The sequence below is a fragment of the Ahaetulla prasina genome, chromosome 2 (assembly GCF_028640845.1).
Source record: "Ahaetulla prasina isolate Xishuangbanna chromosome 2, ASM2864084v1, whole genome shotgun sequence".
NCBI classification, from domain to species: Eukaryota; Metazoa; Chordata; class Lepidosauria; order Squamata; family Colubridae; genus Ahaetulla; species Ahaetulla prasina.
Window position 1 is genome coordinate 82,549,244 of NC_080540.1, and position 27,180 is coordinate 82,576,423.

Sequence of the window (27,180 nt, forward strand, 5' to 3'; positions counted from 1 at the left end):
CCCACTTTAAATTCTACGGTCTTCGAGTCAGCTTGACTTCTGGCGACTCAGTCCCTGCATTTTTCTTGGCATGCTTTTGCAAAACGATTTGTCATCGTATCCTTCCTACGGCTGAGAAAGAATGAAAGATCCAAGATAACCCCGTTGGCTTTGTGACTCAGGCAGGACTTAGGACTCACACTTTCCCGGTTTTTGGCCTCATGGCCTTAATCCCCACCCCAGGGTCTCGATTTCCCTCTAGCCCCATTCAACTCTATGAAGCTTCACCCCGTCCCCACCCCCGCTCTAAGAAACGCGACCAGCAGAGTTCTGGCAAGACTCTCGGTTTAGACGCTACGGCGCCCCCTGCTGGCGGCTCTAAGCCCACGCCTTCCCGGTAGGCGGGCTGGATCAGTCAGCCCATTTCTTCCCACCTTCATTTACATCATGGCGGCTCGGAGCCTCGGCGGCTCAGGCCTGCTTGCGCGGAACCTGTCGTGCCTCCTTCTTCTTCTTCCGACCGACCTGCGGGCCCGGCAGGCCTGTTAGTACCGGGTGGGGGAAACCAGTGCGGGGCTGCAGGCAGCCCAAGGCAAGGTACGTCCTCGGAAGGCGGAGGCGAGCGAGGGTGGCTGAGCCTGGCGGCCAGCGAAGGGCGAGCTTTGCCGTGGGGGGTGGGGGGTGGCCCGCGGCGTGGGGGCTAAGCCGTGGAAAGCGGGTTGGGGTGGTGGACCCGAGGTTTTGCGTGACCCTGAAAGCTCCCTGCCGGGAAACGAAGCGTGGAGGAGAGGCAGAAGATAACCTCGGTTGAAACGGGAATCGGTCGACTTAGCCGGCTCCTCCTTCGTGGCTGCTGTGCAAACACGCCTCTCCCGTGGCGCCCTTCGGCTCAGTGCTTGTTTTCTCGCTGAACATTTTGCGAGCTGGAGTCTCATGGCTCCTCTCTCGGCACACACAGCCTGTTGTGTTGTTGTTGTTGTTTTGTTTTAGTAAAGTTTTTTTTATTTTTTCACACGCAAACAACAACATACAGTGCATTTTTTGTGAAAAGAATATCTTCCAGGTTTCATAATCAAACAAAGTTTTAGTTCTTTCCCAACACATCTTACATGCTTTCATTGATATATTTTCTATCATTTTTATTTTCTTTCTTTTCATTCTCTTTAAACTCTGATTTTATCCTTCACCCTGAATTTTAATGTTTTATCAAACATTTTGTCTCATTCCCCCCCACCCTTTTCTACTCCCCTTATGTTAAACCCTTTTATTCCCATTTAATAGTTATACTCTTTTATATCTTCTGCTTATCAAACATCAAAATCAATCATATATTTGCAATTCAGTGACAATTCATGCAATATTAATCATAATCAAAAAGAAGAAAATAAAATAAAAAGAAAAACCTCAATTTTTCTTCATACTGTCATTTCTAAAACTTTTAGTAAAATTCATAATGACCTTCATCAATATTTAAGTCATTTAATATATTGCCAACTCTTTTTTATGCTTTAAATTTCATTAGTACTTCAAGCAATATATATTTCAATCCTTTTTTATTTTCCTTCTTGTATGCGTGTTTTCCTTCCGCTCCTCTGCCCCTCCCATAAAATATGTTATCCCCCTTTTCTAGCAGCTGCTAAGTCATGTCCCAAAGTTGCTTTTTTTCCAAGAGGCAACTGGAGTTTCTTGATTTTTTCTTTGAAAGACGTTTTCATTTCTCATCCAAAAACCTTCTTCAGCTCTGACTTGGATGGTGGGGAATGGAAGGGTTTATATTCCTTGCAGATAGCTGGTCATTCGCAAAGAATATAAATCCTTCCATTCCCCACCATCTCTAGTTGGAGCTAAAGAAGCTTCTGGAATGAGAAGCGCAAAGGTCTTCAAAGAAAAAGGAGGAAGTCCAGTTGCCTCCTGAAAAAAGCATCTTTGGGAGAAACGATGACTGAGAATCTCTACATAGATTTTCTGCTAAGTAATGGTTAATAACCTAATCAGATAAAAAAATGAATTTCCCAGTAATGTTAAACGCCACGTTTTCTTCCCTGTTCCAAATGCATCAAGAGCTGGAGCAGATCAAAAGATGGATTAGGCAGTAGTACTGCAGTTGATGGAGTTCAGTCCCTTAGTCAAGGGGATGCCCTTTGGAAGCTCACAACCCTGGATAGCTATGGCTCCTTTCCAGTGCTGCTTCCCAGGAGCCAGCATTTAGGACATGCTCCCTTGGTTCAAGGGATAATAAGCAGCCATTGATTGTAGCAGCTTTTGAGACTTGGGTTCTCCGTGAACATGCTGAGCTAGTCCCCTCTTAAAGCTGTCTAACTTGGCTATTATAATAACATAAGTGAATTCACCAGTTGAATAATACAGCATGTTATATATGGATAGTGGTGATCCATTGATTGCTTATATGCCATCAGGTGGTTTTCAACTCTTCGTGACTAGCACATTACACTTTTTGGCCTTCATTTACTCTTGGTGATAAACAGATTGCAGTTGTAAAGCTTTCCAGTTACTACAGTATCTAAAGTTGTTTTACATTAGATTGAGGGTTGCATTAGAATATAGATGCACTTTATGCTCTGGGGCTCACATGTTACTGCCCTGTTCTTTTTGCTTTGGCAAAATTTCTGTTGGTCATTTTGTTTATATTCCTGTTATTTGATTTGTCAATTCATAATAGGCTTGGTTATGCAGGTTTTTTTAACTGAATGTAAAACAGACAAATTGTTATGAGATCATAAATGACTACCGGTATTGTTTGGATATGTTTTGTACATAATCCAGGAATTTAAGTGATGGGTGACTTTACAATCAAATTCCTTTGCGTGTCAGAAAGTAAAATCTGTAACTTTGATCAACAATGACAATGGTAGAATAATAGATGACAGACTGTGGTTATTATTACATATCCAGATATTGCTACTTTTATTCTATTAAGTGTACCATCTTAGAACAGTGCTGTGGGGGAATATGTCTCTATTAAATCTTGGATTTTGCCCTTAGTAAATCTCTAAGACACGGTGGCTCAGGGGCTAGGACGTTGAGCTTATCGATCGAAAGGTCGGCAGCTCAGTGGTTCAAATCCCTAGTGCTGCCGTGTAACAGGGTGAGCTCCTGTTACTTGTCCCAGCTTCTGCCAACCTAGCAGTTTCGAAAGCACGTAAAAATGCAAGTAGAAAAAATAGGGACCACCTTTGGTGGGAAGGTAACAGCGTTCCGTGCGCCTTTGGTGTTGAGTCATGCCGGCCACATGACCACGGAGACGTCTTCGGACAGCATTGGCTCTTTGGCTTTGAAATGGAGATGAGCACTGCCCTCTAGAGTTGGCAATGACTAGCACATATGTGCGAGGGGAACCTTTACCTTTTACCTTAAATCTCTCTTAAAATAGCAATCTTTGTATTGAATTATGTGCTTATGTTGGTTTGTGAGGTAAATATTGTTTTAGGTTTTAATTATGTGATAATTCAATAAGTAATTTCTACTTTAATGTATTTAAAGATCTTTTACTTTAAAATAAGTGTAAATGCTGCTTCATGTATCTGATAATTGTTATTTTAATAATTGATCAGCAAAATTTACATTCAGTATTAAAGACATCCTTATTGTGCTAGTCGTTAGCTTACTATGTTAACTAAAATTGAAGGTGCTAGAACAAATATAAAAACAATGTATCATGATGATTACACCTAGCAATAGGATTATGAAGTCAACTATGATTAAAGTTACATAAATAGAAATAGCACTTAGACTTACATACCGTTTCATAGTGCATTACAGCCCTCTCTAAACGGTTTAAAGAGTCAGCATATTTCCCCCAAGAATCTGGGTCCTCATTTTACCTACCTCAGAAGGATGGAAGACTGAGTCAACCTAGACCCTGGTGAGATTCGAACTGCCAAATTGCAGGCAGCCAGCAGTCAGCAGAAGTAGCCTGCAGTACTGCATGCTAACTACGGTGCCACTATTATACCAAAATAGCTAACACAAATAATACTAAAATCTTACATGTATTTCAAATCTGAATATTAATAGTATGGCTGAAAACAATAATGCAAAAATTTAGGTAGAACCTGGAAAGGGATACATGTCTTACATATAGTATGCTAGATTCTGATTATGCTGTAATGTGCTGAGTGCTATAATGCTATGCTATTTTTCCAGGACTAATATACTTTTATCATATGGGATTTGTGTTTTTCCAACTGTCTTTTCTATCCCCCCCCACCCCGCAACCAAGTTGAAGTTTCTTTGTATTACTACGGGTAGATAGATATTTCAGTTGTATCATATAAAAAGTTTCAGGAACTCCAGATGGAAGCCATTTCATGATTGGAGAATTACCCAGTTAAAGTAGTTAAAGCAATTCTAAGCATACCTAATAATACCTAGGAAACATAAACATCTGCTGCAATGTTTCTTACTGCTTTAACTTAAAAAAAATCTTGCTTCTTAATTTTTGTTAGTCTTTCTGCATGGAAGCTCCTGGGGATGATTTGATAGTTTCAGCTTCAGCAAGAGAATGCCTTATTTTGACATCTTTCTGTCATCATAACTTGTGGTAAGATATTTTGGCCTTTATTTTTTTTATCATAACAAACTTTATTAGGATAATAGCTGGATAAATTAATTTTATCATGTTGTTTCATATTGCTGCCTCAAATTAAATATTAAGCAATATGCATTCTTAAAAAAAGATTAGAACTTTCTTGTGATATTCTTGGTTTTATCATAAGCCAAGATATTTTATTCTAGTCTAATTATTACAGACCAAAATATCTTATATTTTTATTAGGTAACAGCAGTCCTGTCCTGGATTTCTAAATAGTGAAGGATCTGGAATTACAATCATGACTTCGAGACAAACAGATGTTCCTGGTAAAACTAATTGATACAGAATTCATATATATATATTAAAATAGGGTGCAGTAGTGATTGTAACAAATACTTAGTTTTCAATTAAAGTTTCTGAAGGGTTTTATAATACTGTTTTAAGGAGCACTTACTTATATCTAGGAGTCCGTATAACAGAACCAAAGGCTAGAGAAATGGATGGCTAGACTCTTGTCCTGAATTTATTCAAGAATAATTGAATACGTGGTGAACTGCTCAGAATTGCTTAGGATGGGGCAGCCATATAATTTTTAAAAAGAAATAAGCAAACTAAGCAGGGTTCTAGCTCATTGTTTAATTTGGATTCCTCTTTGGATAGGAGGTTGGACTATCCAAGGTTTTTTTTAAAAGAAGCTCTATGATTCTAATACTCTGAAATTCTGGCTCTGCTCATATATATATATATATAGCTATATATATATATATATATATATATATATATATATATATATATATGTATGTATGTGTGTGTATAACTACCACTAGCAGTTAAAAGGAAGAAACAGCTGCGATCACACATTGCTCCCAGAAGCACGAAGCTGAAGCCTGAAGATGACGAATGAGACTTCGTCGAAACGTCGCCAAGACACTTCCAATTTTACGCGGGAGAAAACCCGAATAACCAAAGACCTACACACACACACACACACACACACACACACACACACATATATATGTTTTCTGAGGTTTTCGCGAAAACCTCAGAAAACAAATATATATATATGTATATGTATATGTATATATATATGTTTTCTGAGGTTTTCGCGGGTGTTTGTATTTAGGTCTTTGGTTATTCGGGTTTTCTCCCACTTAAAATTGGAAGTGTCTTGGCGATGTTTTGACGAAATCCCATTCGTCATCTTCAGGTTAGGTGTTTACAGCTTGTGCTTCTAGGAGAAATGTGTGATCACAGCTGTTTCTTCCTTTTAACTGGAAGAAAGGAAGAAACTGGAAGTTAAAAGGAAGAAACAGCTGCAATCACACATTTCTCCTAGAAGCATGAAGCTGTAAAAACATAGCCTGAAGATGACGAATGGGATTTCGTCAAAACGTCGCCAAGACACTTCCAATTTTACGCGGGAGAAAACCTGAATAACCAAAGACCTACATATATCTATATCTATATCTCTATATCTATATCTATATCTATATCTCTATCTCTATCTCTATATCTATAGATATATGTAGGTCTTTGGTTATTCGTTTTGGTTATTTGGTGTGTGTGTCACACCCACACACACACCCCACACACCCTCAGTTCGGACCGCATCACGCGAGCTGGTAGCGATGGTGGCAGGTGATTCGGAGAACCAGGAGCAAAAATCCAATTATCAGTGGCTTTTTTTTCTTTTAAAGGCAAAAAAAATGCTTTTAAAAGAAAACAAAAGCCTCTGATGATCAGGCAACTCAGCTGGGATCATCAGAGCCTTTTAAAAGTATTTTTTACAACCTCTTCGACCGAAGAGGTTGTAGAAAAAATGCTTTTAAAAGGTTCTGACATCCCAGCTGAGCCGTACGATCATCAGAGGCTTTTTCTTTTTTTATTTTTGAAAGCATTTTTTCCTTGCCAGGGGTGAAATCTACTTACCTTCCCTACTGATTTGAAAGTACATGCACCGTGCACGTCATGTGTGCACGCAGACCCTCTGCACATGCTCAGAGGGTAAAAAACAGGTTACTTCTGGGTTAAAACCAGGAAGTAAGGACGACCTTGTGGGTGGGCGGAGCCTCGTGCTGCCGTCACTACCGGTTCTCCGAACCACCCGCTGCCATTGCTACCGGTTCGGCTAAACCAGTCCGAACCAGTATCATGGGATTGCCATTTGTGACCTTCCCTGCCAGTTTGCCACAGGCAAAGTCTGCAGGATATGGCAGCAAGTAATATCTATAGTTACTCTGGTAATTCCCATCCCCAGCCCTCCTGCATACACATCCCATCGTGACACACACACTCACAAACACACACACACACCGGTGTCTTCCCAGTTCATGCCACAGCTCACACTGGCATCTTCTAGCTCATAAGGGGCCTTTGCTGGTCCTGCCAGGGCTTTCCCAGACTCCCCCTCTATAGTGTTCCTGCCATCCTCTCCAGGGGTGGGTACTACTTACCTTTACTACTGGTTTGCAACGGGATCATGTGTGCACAGAAGCTTCTTCACATGTGCAGATCGTCCATGACGACTTCCGGATGGGTAGGTGGAGCCTCCCACCGGTTTTACTACCGTTTCAAAAGAACCAGACCAAACCAAGGGCAACCCACCACTGCTCCTCACCTGGGACTCTTGTCACTTTCATTTTAATGACTCACATGTCTTGGGGAAATGATGTTAACCAGGACTGCTAGCATTATGTCATTAAGAGGCTGGTCATATGACATTGCAGTCTTAGTTCAATTGCCATCATAATCTAGGGAATACCTGTAATAGTCAAGGAGTACACTGAAAGAATGGGACCAAAACTAAATACAAAAAACAAACTAATGGCAAGAGATCCAACAACCAGCCTTAGAATTGACAATGAAGATACTGGAGAGATGGATACTTCTGCCTTTTAGGATCAACTCTTAACAATAAAGGTACAGTCAAATATGAATCAAGGCCTTGGAAAAGATAGTCACAGGCCATGTTCTATCTAAAATTTATTTTTTATTTATTCATTCACTTTCTTTAGCCACCCATCTCAGTTAATGACTCTGGACAGTTTACAATTGAAAATATATATTACAATTAGGACACTGAAAGCACTTTAAAACAATAAAAACCTCCAGAATAAATAAACATAGCAGCCAAGATATTTGGCCGGTTAGCAAAACAGCCAGGAAGTGGGATCCTTGATACATTCAAGATCCTAGACTTGGGAACATAGCCAGGTTTGTAGGACCTTCCAAAAGGCTAACAGGCCATTCTATCTCCAAAGGGAGGATGTTCCATAAAGCAGGGGGGTCACTGTGGAAAAAGCACATTTTGTAACCCCCACCAGCCGATACTCTTCGGCTGACAGGATCTGCAGCATGCCCATTCTGCTGAATTGGGTTGGACTGGTAGAGATGATCCCTCAGGTAACCCAGTCTCTAGCTACGTAGCCATGACAATTAGTACCTTGAATTGCACCCAGAAATATACTGGTAACCAATGAAGCTCACGCAGAAGTGGTGTTATATATATCTACAACTATCAGAATATGCAGTCAGGGGACTTTGAAAAAAGCAGGATTAAAAGAATATTTTTAACTTTGGTATTGGAGAAGACTTCTGAGAATACCGTGGACATCCAAACAAACAAATAGATGATTGAACAAATCAATCCAGAGTTCTCATTTGAAGCATAATGACCACACTCAAATTACCCTATTTTGGGACACATTATGCAAAGACCTAGCTCTCTGGAGAAGGTTAGGAAAAGTGGGGGGAAAGAAAAGGGGATGACTAGCAGTAAAGCAGATGGCTTAAGTGGCAATGCAGTGCACCATTGGAAGATCAGGTTGGGGTAAGATCATCATGGAGAAAGTCTATCAACATAGTTGACACCAGCTTTGTGCCACATAATCAGTCAATCCATTTGCACTTTATTAAGAGGAAATCTAGTTCATACGCTGTCCTAAATATCCTTATATTGAAGGACTTCAATTAGTAAGTCAATGTTAATGTTTTTGGCATTAAAAATTGTGTTTTAGTAATTCAGCCATAACAACCTTTCTAAAACATTTGGCTAGGAATTTTGTAGCTGTAAATTTTTTTACATGTCGCATTTGAAATAAATGTATGAAACAGAAGATGTTTAAATCAAGAATGGGCAACCATGATCCTAGGGCAACATGAAATCTTTAGACTAAAGATATTTATCAGAAATATCAGAAGATATTTTGCAAGGGGTCAGGTGAGATTGTTGAAAAAAATTTGCTTTTTCTCTAGCAGTAACTGCTGTGAGCGGGAATATGGGTAAAAAGTTATGCCAAGAAGAAATGCAGATTCAGTTACAATTAGTGTCCTTATCTGCCTCTTGCTTTAGGCTTGTCCACCTTTTCTAAGCAGTGCGGCCCTCAATAGGAAAGATTGCCATCCTATATTAAGTCATGATATAATGTGTTATACTTTATTTGGTTGTAAATGCTGTGTTAGTTGCATCAAAGGTGTTTCAAAATTATGGCACTGATCCTAGAAGGCCCTTGATGAAAGAAGGGCTAATATTATCTATTCTGCTTATGAAAGGGTAAAACACTAAAAATTCAAATTATTGTGTGAAATCTCGATCTCTGTCCTTAGCTATAGAACATGGCTCTGGAAGCCTTCTAGGGAAGATATCCCAGTCAATTGGAATGAATCGTCGGGCATTCAGTTACGATGATGCCTTGGAGGATACAGCACCAATGACTCCTCCTCCTTCAAACATGACCACCAATATCTTATGGAAAGAACCAGTCATTCCAGATCACAAATATGAAAAGATTTCCCAGGTATGCAGTTTGTTGAGCTAATAAGGAGATAGCATAAGATTTCTAATGATACTGTCCTGTTGGAGGGGACGGTCATCTCCCAACTAACAACCAAAATTAAACATATCAAGCATTTGATTGGAAGAGGTGATAGATTTTTTAAAGCCATAAATCCACAGCTTTTAAAAATGACATAGTTCTGCACTGATCAGACTTGCTAAAACATTTTTTATAAAATGAATGAGAGACAACAATGGAGAGCAAGTATAATTCTTAAGAGTACTTTGAACAAAGGCATTAAAACCTTTTATATATGAACAAGTATACAGGTAGTCCCTTGACTTTCAGCCACAATTGGGATGGCCGCTAAGCAATGCAGTCATGAAGTGAGTCATCACATGACCGTTTCTATGATATATTTTTTTTTGGCTGAGATTGTTAAGCAGATTAGATTTCCCCCGTTGACTTTGCTTGTCAGAAGTCATTTGGGAAGGTTAGACATGGTTATCACACAACCTCATGATGCTGCAACCATTATAAATACCTGCTGGTTGCCGTGGGCCTGAGTCATGGTCACTTGACTGCGGGGATACTGTAATACAGGTAGTCCTCAACTTACAACAGTTCGCTTAGTGACCATTCAAAGTTACAACGGCACCGAAAAAAGTGACTTTGGGCCATTTTTCAGACTTATGACCATTGCAGCTTCCTCATGGTCATGTAATTTACATTTGGAGGATTGACTCACATTTATGACAGATGCCGTGTCCCTGGGTCACGTGACCCCCTTTTGCAGCCTTCTGATGAAGTCAGTGGGGAAGCCAGATTCACTTAACAGTTGGGTTACTAAATTGAACAACTGCAGTGATTCACTTAACAAATGTGGCAAGGAAAGTTGTAAAATGGGGCAAAACTCAACAAATTTCTCACTTAGCAACATAAATTTTGGGCTCGATTGTGGTTGTAAGTTGAGGACTACCTGTAGTTGTAAATGCGAGGACTGGTTGTAAGTGACTTTTTCAGTACTCTCGTAACTTCAGAAGGTCACTAGATGAATAGGTGTAAGTTGAGGGTTATATATCTTCCACACTGAGTATAAACTCTGTGCTCTGAATCTTTATTTTGCAAATTTTAGGTTAAATTGAAGGAAATGAAATCTGCAAGCCCAGTTTACTCATTTACTAGTTTTAATACAGAAAGAATTGATACTTATAGTACAGATATGAGCTATATAAAGATATGAAATTTATAAATGAGCTATACTAGGCTTAAATAACTAAAATAACTTTATGTAACTCAATTTTAACTTTTTATCTTGTATATAAATGAGAGTTTTTTTTTAATAAGAGATGGAAGCAGTTGTGATTGTTATTCTGATATATGGTCTACTTTTTAGAAATAGTGAATGGTCTGAAAATTGTGCTTGTCTCTTTAAGTAGGAAAATGAATGAGAAAGAGAATTATTGCAGAAAAAAACTTTTTAGTTATTTCTGTAGCTAGATTTTTTCTGGTGAAAATGAGAGAAGCTTCTTTAGGTGAATTCTTGTTAGCAGATGGCTATAAGAATGGTTGTTTCAAAAATGTTGTATAGTGTTTCATATTGTAGGCAAGAGAGTGGAAATACGTCAGCTCAAGATTATTGTGTTCAATGCAAGTTCCAAAACTTTTGCCCATGAGATCAGGAGCTGAAATTTTAGCTGGAATTCTTCTAATTTTGTCTCTTTTTCCAAAATTGCCTCTGGCTTCCTCTGTATAGGTTGAGGAAGGGGAGACTAGCACACATCCCTCTACCAAAATCCCCCCATCTTCATCTGAGGGGAACAAGATACCAGTAGTGAAGGCCAAAGCCACCCACATCATCATGAATTCTCTTGTAGCAAGTAAGAGCTCTTGCATTCCTTTGGTAGCCAAGTTAATTTCTACAGAGAATTTTGCAATGTAACTTGTGTCCCGTTTATTTATGAATTATTTCTGACCTTCTTCTGAATTAATTATTTATTAATTTTATATAGATCACACCAAAAGTGACTATGGGAGGTGTATAACAAAGCTAAAAGTGAATAAGTACATAAAGCCACTTATTAATTAATACACATTAATAAAAACGATAACAAACAGAACAAAACAAGGAAATAACAGATGAAGGGATGGAGCTGTCTTGCAGTGCCCTGGGATCCTCAGGCTTGCTGGCATAACCAAGTCTTAAGGGACCTTTGAAAGCTCAAAAGGAATACCAGGCAAAGGAATACCAGGCAGATGGAACTGTTTACGGTATGCTGTTGCAGAGAAGGGAGGGAGCCTTCCAGCACTGCAGGAGATGTCATCTCTCACACTGTTGCAAAGTTGGTATGGTGTGTTGCCACATTTGTCAGTTTCCTCTGGTATTCCTTCGCCTTTCTTCCTTGCTCCCCCCCCCCCACTCGAAAGCAGAGGGGATCACACCATGAAGGAAGCCAGGGCCAAAGCCGGCCTCGTCCAGGAAGGTGCCCCCCCCCTCCACCTGCCAGGCTGGGTCCACCCTGTATCTCTTGTAGAAGTAGTCAGCCACGTCCTCCAAAACCTGCCTGACAGTGGGAATGTTATCCGGGTGCATTTTCCCGCTCCCCTTCAAACGACCCATAAACCCCCCAATCCCCATTCCCTGCTATGCTATGCAAAGCTCTGTTTTCGGAGCTGCCTCTGGAGAGGCGAGGTGTGACCTGAGGAATCCACATTGGCAAAAGCGGTGCCCGCCCACGAAAGCTCAGGGAGATTGCCTTTCATCTTCCTTCCCAAAGCATCAGCACCCCCAGCTCCTCCGTCTCTCCTCCTCCAACACCGACCACGGCGTGTGCAGTTAAGAGTGTGCATCTTCCCCCTCCCCTTCAAATGACCGATCAACCCTCCGCCCCCATTCCCTGCTATGCTACGCAAAGCGCTTTCCTCCCCGAATCCAAAAGCATGCCGTGCGGCTGGCATTGCCACCTGAAAATACTTTCCTCCCTGGTTCCACGAAGCATATTGGAGGGGAACCGGCCACCGCCTGAAATGGCGAAATGCCTGAAACTTTCCTCTGCAAATTGCATCGGGCCAACAGGTGGCGGTGCTAGAAAGGAGGGGTGTTTCGCTTCAGGGACTCCCAGGCACAGAAAGGGAGTAAAGTCATTGTAGCCATTATCTGCCCTGAACTGCCCGTTGGGCAGCCAGAGGAGGAACCAGCTGCTAACCGTGGGGCCTGCCTTGTTTGCGGAAGCCGCTGGGCAGATTCCCCTGCCCCCAGACCATCCCGAAGAGGCCCGTTCCTCAGGCTGTGCCCAACCCTCCCCACACAGCATGCGAGGGGTCTCTTCGGAGAAAGTGAGTAGCAGCACCACCTTAAATGCTGATAGGCAACTGTAAAATTCTTTTTTTCTTGTTTTCCTCCCCCAAAATTAAGGTGCGTCTTATAGTCCGAAAAATACGGTAGTAATTCTGTTGTGTGTGGTTGCCCCCTTAGCAAGTTTTTATTTGTACATACCAGGGGTGAAATCTAAAAATTTTCCCTACCGGTTCTGTTGGCGTGGCTTAATTGGTGGGCGTGGCTTGGTGGTCAGATGATTGGGTGGGCGTGGCCAATAACAATAAATAATAAAAATAATAAACAAAGTATAAAAAAACAATAAGAGGTACCAAAAACCAACTTTCACACTTTACACACACACAACACAACACAACACAACTGACTCACACACAATATAAAAGCAGCTGCACTTCACACTTCACACAGCCACAAAAAGCTCAAAAACCAACTTTCACACTTTACACACACACAACACACACACACACACACACACACACACACACACACACATAAAATACCACATACAGCTTTCTGAGATTTTGTGTTTGTGTAGTTAGAATGAAACACTACAGAAACACACCAAATCTCAGAAAGCTGCACAAATATTCTATTTTATTTTATTTTATTTTTTATTTCATTTCATTTCATTTTATTTTATTTTATTTTATTTATTTTATTTTATTTTATTTTATTATTTTTTTAATTTTATTTTATTTTATTTTATTTTATTTTATTTTATTTTATTTTATTTTGGACTTCAATTCCCAGAGTTCCTCAGCCAGACAGCATTAATCACTCAGTGGTGAAATAGATTAGCTAAGTTTAGATTAGTTCTGTCTTGTGCTAAAAGCGAACTGGGGCTTTCGGGCTGTGAGCAGAGCCATGAGGTCGATCAGTAATCAGGTAAGTGGCTTAGATTCTTTTAAAAGGAGTTTTTCTACATGTTTTCTGCAGAAAACATGTTTTTAAGGTTCTGCTGATGAGGAACTCAGGTGAGATCCTCAGAGTAGCCTTTAAGTATTTTTTTTTTTAAGTCTCTGCCGGTCTCAGCTGAGGAGCGGGATCCTCAAAGTCTTTTTTTTACTTTTAAAGGCAGGTTTCGGCTGAAGCAAAACCGGCTTTTAAAAGTAAAAAAAAAACAAAAACCTCTGCAGATGGTGCGGCTCAGCAGAGGCATGGGGGCGGGGCCAGGGATTTTTGCTACCGGTCCTCCGAACCAGCAGCTGCCATCGCTACCGGATTGCGCGATCCCTTCCGATCCGGGAGCATTTCACCCCGGTATATACAGTACATGCGTAATAAATTATTAGAACATATTAGAAACACCTTAAACAATCCGATTATAGAACTAATTGGAAAGGGAAAGTGTGTGTTTTCATGTGTATGACAGAATCCTAAGCCATTGATACAGTCTTCTACATTATCTTGCTCTTACAATCTGAAACACATCCTCATTCCGTTTTCTAAAGTTTCCAAGTTCCGAATGTTTTAGAATCCTTGTTATACATAGTTTAAAGAATTTTCACACTCTGCTTTAGTAGTTAGCGATTGTGGGTGCTTATGACTTCACTTTTAGAAAACTGTAGTAGGCAGCAGAGTTTTGAGAAATGTGTGAATGTGTATTGTTGTCCATTCTAGAACAAACCCAGGAGAGCATTCAGCGATTTGAACAGCAGGCAGGTCTAAGAGATGTCGGCTACACTCCACACAAAGGCCTCACTGCAGAAGAAACAAAATACCATCGTGTGGCTGAGTCATTCCATGTAAGGTTTTTCGGGCCTGCTGTGCTTTAGCCAGTTTATTACTCCAGTTGGTAGAGATGGTTAGTTATTACTTTACCGAACCATGTCTGAAGGGAGAGACATCTATTGCTGTGCGTCTTTGATACGCTATGATTCATTTTTTGTTATTGTAATTTTTTGGGATGTGCGTTTAAAGTATACGAATGGGGAATGTGCCAAGTTTGTTAATCCAGAACTGGAAAATTCTGGGGAACTGTACAACATTCCATTTTTTTTCCTGGACTGTGCCATTACTGTGTGGGTGTGGTTTGGCAGTACCCAGAAGTGAGTCTTCTGAACCAGACGTGGCTAATGTATGATAATGGAGCATCTCGACATTTCTGGCCTAGATAATTTACTTCTAGAAACCACTTCTCCAGAACTGCATGATCTATTGAGAAATTGAATGGGAACACAGTGGTCTCTTATTGATGAGTTAGCACATCCTCAATGTAAAAATAGTATTGTGAATTCTTGATTCAGTATCAATCAATAACACTATAATTCTGTTTCCATGGTATTACAATCCAGCCTTTCTGAGGAAGGGCGTTTCAACTTTCTATTACTGGTAGTCCTCGACTTATGACCACAATTGAACCCAAAATTTATGTTTGCTAAATGAAACATTTGTTAAGCGAGTTTGCCCCATATTACGACTTTTCCTGCCACAGTTGTTAAGTGAATCATTGCATTTATGAAGTTAGTAACATGGTTGTTAAATTGACTTTGCTTGTCAGAAGGTCACAAAAGGTGACATGATTCCAGGACACTGCAACCATCATAAATATGAACCCCTTGCCAAGAATCCGAATTTTAATCACGTGACAATTGGGATGCTCCAATAGTCATAAGTATGGAAAACAGTCATAAGTCACTTTTTTCAGTGCTATTGTAACTATATGAACTGTTGTAAGTCGAGGACTATCTGGTCTTTTTTCTTAGCAGCCCACTGCACTTGGGCAGAATAGTTAAATATCAATAGAGAAGTGTGTGTCTCTGAAATAAGTCTACTCATTTCCTTAAGAATCTATAATCTTGAACTAAGCTTTTAAAAACATACCACCAAACGCTTTCATAAAGTTGTTGTGACAAAAAAATGTGGAATCATTTTTTATTATTGGTGGGATCTAGGTTAAATTTAGAAAAGTTTCCAGATGTTTGTCTGTTGCTTTTCTAACAGAATTTGAAGATGCAAAGTGGAGAGATGGTAAAAGAAGATAAACAGGCCTCTTCTGCCCAGTCCACACCAAGCAGCACTCCTCATTCTTCTCCCAAGCGCTCATACAGGTACATTTCATAAAAGGAAAGTAAAATCACAAATTGAATGTCTTGATTACCCAGATCCCTTTACATATTTTAAATATTCATATTAGGAATCCGTTTTAATTCTCCAGAATCAAAGGTTCTCCGGGGTTCTTACAGTTAAGTAATCAAACATTTCATATAAAGTTCCTCTAGATTTATGTTTTAAATGTACTTGGAGTGAGAGTATCTATTGAGAAGAGGTGCTTGGGGAAATCTGATGCACAAAAATCTGGTTCCCCTGTTTTGATTTCTGCTTTTTCATTTAAGAAGCTGGTTTAGTCATGGAGCTTATGCTTCGGTGACTGGTCCTGATCGTGGCCCCATGGATTCCAACAGTGGTGATAGTGATAAAGTACCATCTGAAAAATGGAGCATTTTTGGACCTAAAGCTCTTCAGAGATCTGCTACTGAATCAGGTATAGTATTATTTTGAGAAAACATGGTTTTTATAGAGAAAGAACAAATTAAGTATACGGTACTTTACAAAGGTTCAGAATTTTAAAAAGTGGTTCTGTAAGGGAGATGGGCAGTTTCTAAATGAGATAGATAAATAAAGTATACATTAAGATCAGAAATCCAATTTTAGATTAAAAAAATAAGGCTAGAAAGAAGAAAATATATCAAAAGCCTTACAATTTGAAGCAGTTTTGAATTGGAATTGCAGAACTTCTATCCTGTTACAAGGATACAGCTTTTTGCAAATGGTAGCACAGGTCTTGGATAGTGCATTTATGAAACTTACAATGAGTAGCATCAACTCTTGTCTTGAAATGTTGAACACTATTTCCCTACTTTCTAGGGTTATTATTACCATTTCCCTACTTTCTAGGGAACGTTTTCTGTACTACAATTAGATAAACTTTTGTAAATGGATTAGAGTAGAACTGGAAACCCCAATTATTGAAAAGGAGGGTGTAAATCCCAGGAAGTTATTACTGAGATATGATTGTGGGAGAGCAGCAGTGTTGCTGTTTCCCAAATTTCCTAATGCCAAGAGAAGGTAGGGTGGTGCTGATTGATAGAATACATGGCCCTGTTGGAACTGGTTAACTGCAGATGCCAAATTCCTTTATTGGGCTATAGGAACAAGATATCTTGCTTATGTACTACTCACCTTGCTGGGTGGCAAGATCCTTTCTAGTGCTCATCATAGCTCTGGGGATAGAATATCCTTGGTTGCTCGTGTTACGGATCTTTATGTCTCGAGAGGGCTTAAGAATTCGTGGTCACAATGCAATCTTGTGCTTATTCCAACTAATCTCAGGTCTGGGACACATAGACAGCCATATGTGAGATCTTGTTTTTTATGCATGGACATCTGATCTCAAGTCGGAGAATATGAGAGCTAGTCTTTGCCTGGTCAGATCATATTCTGGTGATTACAATACTCATTTTTCTAAAACCTCCCAGAAAGAGTGCTCTTCAAATGACCTGCCCCACATGTCTGATAGATCTGGATAGATTCCAGGGGCACTGCAGAATGTTCTCAGCAATGTCATAGGCAATTGTTTTGAACGTCTGGTTGATCTCTGGAATATGGAGCTGAATATGGAGGGCATTCAATGCAGTAACCATTCATTGAATAGATAAGAGTTTATGCATGAGCTTAAATCATGGTAATAAGGATGGTGATATGATAAAGCCATCCACTTTTTACTTCTCTACTCTGATTGTGTTCTTGCAGTTCTATTTAAGATGCCCTGTGCCTGTTTGGGACGCAGGAAGTTTTTTCTGAGCATCACTTCAAAATGTTGGGGAAACATTTTGCTAATAAAATCATTACACATCATTTACCTCTGGCATGGACTGTGCATGGGTTAAGTCAGAGGAGGTGATTGGACTCTGAATGATAGGATTATCTCAGGATGAGCTCTGCGATGTGTGTGCTAGATCCATGTCTTTCTTGGTTCTTTTGGAGAGCATTGTGGGGAAGTGAAAGTCTAGATACGGAAGATAGCTAATGTCTCCTGGAGGTAGCAGTTATATCCTTCATCTTGAGGGGTTGGTGTTGCTTTCTCCTGAAGCCTTTTCTGGATCTTGCCAGACTATTGAGCCATGGTGGTGCAATGGTTAGAATTCAGGGCTAACTCATTGCTCACTTCAGGAATTTGATTCTGAGTGGCTCAATGTTGACTCAACCTTCCATCTTTTCAAGGTCAGTAAAATGAGGACCCAGCTTGTTGGGGCAATATGCTGACTTTGTAAACTGCTTAGAGAGGGCTGGAAAGCACTGTGAAGGGGTATATAAGTCTAAGTGCTATTGCTACCTCTTGGTCCCCAACTTTCCCTTTTTGAGGATGGTTGCAGAGAGTAGTGGGGTTCCAAATGCAGGTTGGTTGCCCTGGTGGATGCTGAGATTGCATGAGATCAAGGTGAGAAGGATGGAGTCTTTCCGGAAATATCATAGTGTCATAGCAAGTTATCTTCAAAGAGTTGGAAAATTCCTGGTAACTTTGGAACAGCTGTTATCAGACATGGTTAGCAATATTTTCCTTTCCAAATTGGTATCTTCGCTGAAATTCTAGTTATAGCTATGGTATATATAGAACTACTGAAGCATTTATTGTAATCTGTTTCCTATTACTGTACATTGTCTTAGGCGGCTTTACCATTCAGACGTATAAGGGTGCTCAGAAGCCATCTCCAATGGAACTGATGCGTATACAAGCCACCAGGGTGTCAGAGGACTCTGCAAATTTCAAGCCTCCCAAGATGGATATTCCACCTATCGAAGAGAAGAGGCGGTCTTCACATTCTCACAATCTTAAACCTCGGGACTTGAATGTGCTTGCTCCCTCTGGCTTTTAGGAGTATTTCTACTTAAGTGGCGCAAGTAGGTTCTTCTCATCTTGCTATCTGATCTCATCTGTAAATAGATTCCATTCCACTCATGAATCCCTGATTTAAAAAGGTGACTCTATGCCTTCTAGTTCAGAATTATAAATGGGGATGAAATGAGATTTGGGCAGCTTTCTTAATTTATTGCCTTTTTCCTCTCAAATGGCTCTCTGGGTACACTATAAATCGAAGTGATCTACCACTGAAATTCGGACAACAAATTGTATGCTGCTTTACAGAGCTAAACTTTAAAAAGTATAGCTATAAAATAATTGAAGCTGTTTTGAATATTTGTGCTCCCACTACTAAATTTGGTGCTGCTATTCAGGCCAAATTATAAATAGACAATGTATTATTTTTTACTATCTAAATGGGTTTTTTTTTTTTTAACTTGAAGGGAATCTAGGGAAAAAAAGGAATTTTTTTGTTTTGCTAAGGTGTTGCTCTGGAAGAATTATTCTTCAAATGCATAAAAGTTCCATGTTTAAGGAAATTTAAGAATTAAATTCTCCTTCTGGACCTGTGGCATGGATTAAAATATTGTTTGTGGTGCATTTTGTTGTTGTTGAAATCAAATGATTCAGCATGAAGTAGAATATAGGCAAATTCCTTCATTCCTAAAGTAGGCAGATTCTATTTTTAATAAAGGGATCCCAGAATTGAGATCCCTTGGAGTTTGAAAATTGTAGTCATGGTTTCTGTGAAAAGACTGTGAAACAGAATATTACTGAAACCAGACATTCCTATACATGCTTCTTTGGGAGGCAAAGAAATCCAAAATAAAATTACTTAATAGAACATGAGAAGATTTTTAATTCAGCTGTTCCATTTCTGTTACTATTAATGATTGATTAAATGTCTATTTTTACAGATTTATATTTTAGAATCATTCACTGAAAGATGAAAAATATTTAATGTATGCTTTAAGGCAAATGAGCATATATTATGTTTGTTTTCATAGTCTAATGTTAAATGTCAAGTGAATGGTGTTATTTTACAACAGTGGGATGGAAACTTAGAAGCATTCCATTACAATAAAACAATTTTTTCCTTGAACACCAAATTTGTGATTTTCAAGAACCCTTTTAATGTCCTAAATTGGTCCTATATCTTATTAAATCCAAATTCCTATAAATTGTGGGTGCTGCTATATCTAAGTGACTTAACAATCCATTTTTTTTCACAACAGCTGCAACTTGGACCTGTATTGCTTTGCTAGTGCTGTGTCAGCTCATCACTGCTTGTGCCCGGGAGACAGTGATCTTGCTTCTTAATGTTTAATTTATTTGGTAGTGTTTTGTGCTCATGTCTCTATGCCTAATACTTTTGCAGAATAAACAAACATGAATTAATTTGGAGGTATGGCTGTTATTGCACAGTGTACAAATACTCCTTGTTTAATGACAGTGACCGTTCAAAGTTGTGATGGCACTGAATGAGTCTACTTATGACTGGTCCTCAAGTTTCTGGCCAGCCTAGCACCCACACGGTTTTGTGATTTGGGCACTTGGTAGCCGGTTGACATGATGGTTACCTATTACCTATTAAATATCACTATTTGTGATATTCCCTGCCAGCTTCCCACAAGATAAGTTAATGGGGAAGCCAGCAGGGAAGGCCAATAAGTCACTCCCATCCAGAGCAGCCATCCCCAGCCCTGCCACATTCACAGGCCACTTGCACACCCTCCTTTGCCTGGCAACAGCCTCTTTATCTGCCTACTGGCTGCTTACAGCTGCTGAAACGTGTTTAATGACCTGTGATCCTCGCTTAATGATGGCACGGGGAGTTCTGGGATTGCTGTCGCTAAGCAATGCAGTCATGTGACATCACACTTTATGATCACATTGCTTAGCAACAGAAATTCTGGTCCCTATCATTAACTGAGAATTAACTGTAATAGTAAGCTCCCAGTCCTGCATGTATTATCTGTTACTAAGATTTATCTGGGAGCATGACCTATTATCAGTGGATTGACATCTGTATAAATATAGTCTTGTATATCTATCTAATCTCCTATAACCTGTGATCTTTTTTTAAAAAAGACCAAGCTCATTGCACTTTTCAGTTAATAAAATTTATTATAAAAGTTGTAGAAAACACAAATAGAAATAAAATGAGACAAACTATTAACAAATTTAGAATAAACGTAACCAGTCCTTGACTTGTCCAGTGACTGAGAATACAGTGCAACTTACTGCAATCAAAGAAAGACTTTTAATTTTTTTTAAAGAACTTACTACACTTAGGAAGAGGTCCATCTGTTAGCATCCAACAGTCTTCCAAGAGTTAGATATCCATAGCAGTGAAAAGCAATACTTGGAGTAGTTCAATCTTTTCTTTGATTGGGGAGGGAATTGGCTGTCCCAGAATTTGGCAGAGCTTTTTCTGGATGCTGTGAATGCTTCGCTTTATATCCCTTTTCTCAATATAATCATTTGACTGTAGTTTGGGTTTAGCAGCTTTGATAATTAAATTAATGCGTTCATACACTGAGTTTCTTAAGTGCCCTGTAAAAAAAGGGTAGAAGCAATTATTGAAAGTTAGTTTGTTTTACCATCAGATTGATAGTTTAGGTTGTAATTTACCCATGTAGTTGTAATAAGAAAATCTCCATTTTATCCCATGTTAATTGAAATAAATGTGTGAAAAAAATAAGTTTAAAAAGTGCTAAAATACAGCAATTCTGAGGATTGCATCTCCTCAAAGATAGTCTTTCAGCTATAATTGTGTAAATTAAACAAATATATCTTTTCATAAGTAATTGATCCTGTTTTGTGTTAACAAGTGATAGCAAATCTGTAAGGTTGCACACAAAATAAAAATAGCATTATACTGAAACGTTAAACAATTCTGCTTGACACACTGAATTCATAGAAACAGTGAGAACTCAAAATTATTCCTTGCTCAACCAATGGAATACCGTATTTTTCACAGTATAAGGCGCATTCCTCCCCCCCCCAAAAAAAAGTGGGTGGAAATATCTATGCGTCTTATATTCCGAATATTGTGGTGGGGGAGAGGGGGGTTGGTGTGGTGCCAATCAGGTGTTCTGGAATGGGCTATGGTGGCAAACGGGTAGTGGTGGCGAATGGGCTGCAGCAAACGGGCTGTGGTGAACGGGTCAAGGCGAATGGGCGGTGAATGGGCAGCAGCGAACAGGCTGTGCCGAACGGGTGGCGGTAAACAGGACAGATGAATAGTGGATGGATGCTGGGAGGCAGCGGCAGATTTTCCCCCCCCTTGTTTTCCTCCCCAAAAGCTAGCTGCGTCTTAAAGTCCAGAGCATCTTGTAGTCAAAAAATATGGTAATTTATTCTTAAAAAACATTGTTTTAAAATTTCAATAATAAAAAGCAACAGTTGCTCTTTGGAGTCAATGTCTGCCTAAACAGCAGTCAAATACCAGCAGTAAATTCATCTAACATAAATAAGGTAACTGTAAAAGGATTACAGGATTGAGGCTTCTTCCAAAAAAACACATGCTTGTATAATGCACAATCCTTATATTTAGTGTTGCTGCAAGAGTTAACAGTGTTTGCCTTTGGCAGACTGCAGCTCAATTGCAAAGAAAAATATGCAATGGATTGTTCATTTGGCAGTTGGCTTGCTGCCTTAAAGAGAAATATTGAACAAATGGATACCTTTGAACTTCCCCAAAGCAAATACTTTTATTTATTTAATTTTCTAATATATATTTTTTATTTTTTAACAAAAAAACAACACATAACATACATTGACATAAAACATGACAAAAAAGAATAACAATACATAACATATATTGACACAGAACCTATGTTCCTTCTTCACATCAGCTTCGTTTCCTTATTTCTCTCATATTTACATCATTGTTCCCCCTCTCGTTTCGTTTAATTAAACTTTTCTTTTTTGTCCCATTCTCTCTTATTTCTTTTTATCTTCTATCCTAACTATCCTTCTGACTATTCATTTTCTTTCATACCTTGCCATTTTATCTACATGTATATATAAGCTTTTCACCTTTTTTCATCATTAGTATTTCTAGTCTCTAGCCAATTCCCAAATTTTACATTTTCTAGCAATTTTCTGTATTCCTTTTCGATGTGGATCGCATCTGCTTCTATTTTTTTAAATTTGTTGAGGGTGTGAGCTCTCTTTTCTTGGTATGTTTAAACCATTAATGTTTACTAAAAACACCTTTCCCTTTTTTTTATTTGTTCTTCTTGTCTCTCTTACTAGCCTTCTTCCTTCTCCTTCTCTTTCTAGCCGATCTTTTTCTTGTCTTTTTTGTGTTTCTCTCTCTCTTTTTTTTTTAAATATTTCACAAGTTTAATGCATCAAAGTTCCAATTGTCTTGACCTGGAAGACATTTTTCTACATTTCACTTTCGCAAAACCACGGATTAACATCCTCGTAATTAATACTTCTCAAAATGTCTGCTTCAATTTTTTTTTTCAATCCAAGTTTTTTTTACCTTATATGATTTATACAGATGCATGAATGGTGCAATATCGGAGTTTCATACATTTCAATAAAAAATAAACATATTATTACACACAAATTATTACTTTTCATTTCCATGGTTTCATATTATTTGCACAGATCCTTTACTTCAGTTCTAAATCTTCTCCTTACTCTTAACTCTTCCATATATCTTAATATATTCGGGGTGAAATCCAGCAGGTTCTGGGGAACCGGTAGCGGAAAAGTTTGAGCAGTTCAGAGAACCAGCAAATACCACCTCTGGCTGGCCCCAGAGTAGGGTGGGTTCTCTTTCTTGTTCTATTTCCACTAGTATCTCTTCGCCTTGGCTTCTGCTCTCAAGTTCCTCCTTACTTTCCTGTTCTTCTTCCTGTGCAAAGTGTTGTTCAAAGAAATCCTGCACTTTTTCAACTGTGTCTACCTTATATTTTTTTGCCTGCCATGTTATGAGTATGCCTTCTGGTATTAACCATCTAAACCTGACCTTGTGTCTTGTGAATTGTGTTGTGAGAAATTGGTATTGTTGTCTCTGGTCCCTTATTCTGTGTGATATTTGTTTTAATACTATAATTTCTTTACCTTTGTATATTATATGTTCCTCTTGTTTGTTTGTATATTTCATCTCTCGTTGCTCTTTTAATAAACCTTATATGTACCTCTCTCGCCTTTCTATGTATTCTTGTGTATTTTGTGTATACTCGGTAAGCTACATCCAATTCTCTTCTTACTTCTAGTTTATCTTTTCCTAAGGCTTCTGCTAATATCTCTGCCATTTTCTCTCCTAAGTCTTCATCCTTTTCTTCTGGAATGTTTTGAAATCTTAAAAATAATGAAGCTTTTTCCATTTCCAGATGCGCTATTGACTCACTTAACTCATAATTTAATTGTAGGGCTTTCTGTTCTATCTTTTCTATTTTATTATCAACTTGCTCTATTTTAGATTCCACTTTTTGAATTCTTTGTTCACTTTCTAGCATTACTTGTTGAATATCACCAATTTTATCTTTCCTGTTTTTAATTTCCTCCTTCATTTCACCAATTTCAGTCTTTCTTTGTGTAGCGTTTTTGTTTCTTCATGGTTATTGACTATTGCCAAAGCAAATACTTTTAAAATGGAAATAAACCTACTAAGCAAATCATTTTTGTCCTGCATAGTTTTTAATCTCAAACATCTTAACCCTACTTTTGACCTAATTTCTCCTATCCCAGTCAGATCACTCCCTGATGAGTGTCCAGTTGTTTGGCACCACCCCACTCCACTGGGAGGCTGCACCTATTAGACTGGCCCGTCCCAGATGACTGATGGACATGACTGGGTTCCAGAGGGAGTTTGGGGTTCTGGAAGATTTGCTACACGGTCCAGCCGAAGTCTTCCTGGCTGCTGGAGTGAGAACCGCAGTGGCTATGGACTGGATTACATCCAAGTAGCCTCTCTATACCCATGACTCTCAAAATTCTCTGTGGCTTTATGGTTGAACTACTAGAGATGAAGGGGGCAAAGAGACACCTAGAGTACTTTTGCAAATGATAAAGAGGGAGGATGATTGAGCATTGGAGCCTATCTTGTGCCATTAAGGATGGCAAAAAGTAATTATTTTTCTGCTCTTATTACATCTGCAGATAGTCGTTCAGTGGCTTTTCAGTTCACTGAGAAATATGCTGCACATCTACTGAATACAGTTACTTGGATATTCTCTGTGTTGAATTCCAGCCTTGAGGCAGGGTCATTGGAAGTTATGGGGACTGGTTCTTGCATAGTCATTTGGGAAGAATTTCATCCTATCGAGCCTGAGAAAGTGGACAGAGTTCTTGTAGCTGTTTGACTCCTTCTGCGTTAAATCCATGTGCCTCTTGGATAGTCAAGGCTGCCTGGGAGAGGACATGATTGTGTTGGGTTGTGATTGATTCTTTCCTGAAGGAGGGTGTGGTCCAGATGGCCCTTAGGGAGGTGGTGGACCTCCTCCTCAAGGGGGCGTCATTTGACAAAATAATGTGGACAGTTTTCATCAGTTTTCAACCATCCCTTTTTGGGAAGGTTGTGGAGAAAGTGATGAGACAGCTGTTTCAAAGGACTTGGATGAAGAGGATTATCTGGACCCTTTCAGTCAGGCCTGAGATGGCACTGATCACACTCTTGGATGACTTCTGGTGGAAATGAGATGTGGTTAGCAGATTCCTCGGTGCTTTTCTTGACTTCTCAGCTGCCTTTGATACCATCAGTCTTGGTATCCTGGACCAGCTTCAGGAGTTGGGTATGGGCAGCACTGTATTGTTCCTCCTGGCCCGGTTCCAGTTGGCGTTAATTGGGTGAAGTCTAGCCTACAGTTCCTATCCTGTGGGATGCAGCAAGGTCCATCATCTCACCTCTTTTATTTAACTTCTGCATGAGGCTGCTGGGTAAGGTGATCTGACCATTTCAGATATCAATATACTGATGACACCCAACTTTATATTTCCACCCTAGGCTGCCAGAATGATGCAATGGACATCCTGTCTCAATGCCTGAAGGGTATAGGGGACACCAAAAATGGGTTTTGGCTCAACCCAAGCAGGAATGAGTGTCTTTGGGTGTTTGGGTCTTCCAGTGTCAAAGTTTTTCTCCCTTTGGTCCTGGATGGGGTTACTCATGCTCTCGTGATCTGCTGTCTAGATTGCTGCAATGCACCCTACATGGAGCTGCCTTTGAAGAGCATTCAGAAGCTTCAACTGGTGCAGCATGCAATTGTACCGGCAGTAAATGGTATCAGGTACTCAACACATCATTGGAAAAGACCCTGATGTTGGGAAAGATTGAAGGCAAAAGGAGAAGGGAAGGGCAGAGGATGAGATGATTAGATAGTGTCATCAACACAATGAACATAAGTGAACATCAGGAGATAGTGGAGGATGTGGGGCCTGGTATGCTGTGGTCCATGGAATCTCAAGGATTTGGACATGATTTGGCAACTGAATAACAAAACAACACATGCAAGATCGCTATTTTGTGAACTTCAGTGGTTCACCCAAGGGACCATCTTTTTCCAGTGTTTCTACCTGTCCAATACAGCCTGGATGGGAATGCTCTGAGTCCCATCAGTCAAGGAATGTCTGTTGATGGGTCTACAGAGTGTACCTTTCTGCCATATCACTTGCCCTCTGGAACATTCTTTCTTCATGTATTAGGATAGCCTCGAATCTGTTGGCCTTTGGCGAACTGGTTATGTGCTCTGGCCCAGGGCCCTGAATGTGTGAAGGGGCCTGTTTCCTGGTTATATGTGTTTATTATACTTTTCTTGACTTCTATTTATTTTTTGCATTGGGTATTTAATTGGTTTAAATTAATTTTTTGATTATTCACCATCCAGGGTCATTTGTTTGAGATGGACATGTAGGAAGGTAGGTCGGTAGAGATAATGCTTGATTGATAGATAGATAGATAGATAGATAGATAGATAGATAGATAGATAGATAGATAGATAGATAGACAGACAGATAGAAGAGAGAGAGAGAGAGAGAGAGAGAGAGAGGGATAGAGATAGAGATAGACAGATAGATAGTGATAGATAGATTAGATTACTCCAACCAATGGTAGCAGATAAAAAAGATGTGCCTGACATTATTGGCTCATGCCTCTCCCAAACTCCATGGTTTGGAAGAATTATGAACAAACAGAAATAAGCAAATTGCAAAGCACTGAAACTCAAAAATGCCTGAAAGGAGACACTTTATTTTTATCTACAGCTATTTTGAGTATGGCACATTTCCTTCCAAGCTTGTTAATACCTGAAATAACCATTTCAGCTTACAGTATTTTAAGTATCTCTGCTAATAGATGCAAGATGTCTTAATATGTCTAGCTAACAGTATTGACCCCTAATCAGATAGTTATAAAAAGAAGTTTATCAGCCATAAGCAAGCTGCTTACCTAGAACTATTTTACGGTAACTCAGCAATAATAAATTCATTTGATGAAGTATCTCATCCCATCTCTGCCACGATTTTTCCCTGTCCTGTGAACAGAAGGATTTTTATTCAGGATTTCACAAGTGCTGCATACTGATATTTTAAAAGGCCTTTGAAATACTATATTTCAAAGAACTTTCAATAACAACGTATTAAAAAATGATGCATAAACATTGTAGGGATACCCACCACATTTCGGGTTTCAGTTCTATCAATATAAATGAAAGAA

General features: G+C 39.3%; 2 protein-coding genes across 7 annotated transcripts in view; one reads left to right on the plus strand and one right to left on the minus strand.

The window, feature by feature from the left end:
- The first annotated feature begins 387 nt into the window (after positions 1 to 387).
- Positions 388 to 27,180, plus strand: part of KIAA1191 (KIAA1191 ortholog) — a 31,041-nt gene continuing 4,248 nt past the window's right edge. The window contains exons 1-10 of one of the 4 annotated variants that reach the window (XM_058166735.1): positions 388 to 576; positions 4,446 to 4,540; positions 4,775 to 4,857; positions 9,137 to 9,327; positions 11,063 to 11,186; positions 14,264 to 14,388; positions 15,587 to 15,693; positions 15,979 to 16,127; positions 18,311 to 18,544; positions 19,739 to 19,907. In XM_058166735.1, coding sequence (XP_058022718.1) covers positions 4,830 to 4,857; positions 9,137 to 9,327; positions 11,063 to 11,186; positions 14,264 to 14,388; positions 15,587 to 15,693; positions 15,979 to 16,127; positions 18,311 to 18,519 — 933 coding nt within the window. In that variant the 5' untranslated portion in view covers positions 388 to 576; positions 4,446 to 4,540; positions 4,775 to 4,829 and the 3' untranslated portion in view covers positions 18,520 to 18,544; positions 19,739 to 19,907. Of the gene's footprint in view, positions 577 to 4,445; positions 4,541 to 4,774; positions 4,858 to 9,136; positions 9,328 to 11,062; positions 11,187 to 14,263; positions 14,389 to 15,586; positions 15,694 to 15,978; positions 16,128 to 18,310; positions 19,908 to 27,180 lie in introns of those variants that run through there. The other 3 variants (XM_058166736.1, XM_058166734.1, XM_058166738.1) reach the window with 3 other exon arrangements.
- The window catches only part of SIMC1 (SUMO interacting motifs containing 1), a 33,178-nt gene continuing 26,608 nt past the window's right edge, over positions 20,611 to 27,180 (minus strand). For 2 of the 3 annotated variants that reach the window (XM_058166733.1, XM_058166731.1), the window contains exons 9-10: positions 26,914 to 26,998; positions 20,611 to 21,059 (exon numbers count right to left, since the gene is read on the minus strand). In XM_058166733.1, the coding sequence (XP_058022716.1) occupies positions 20,839 to 21,059; positions 26,914 to 26,998 (306 nt within the window). In that variant the 3' untranslated portion in view covers positions 20,611 to 20,838. Of the gene's footprint in view, positions 21,060 to 24,449; positions 25,784 to 26,913; positions 26,999 to 27,180 lie in introns of those variants that run through there. The other variant, XM_058166732.1, reaches the window with a different exon arrangement.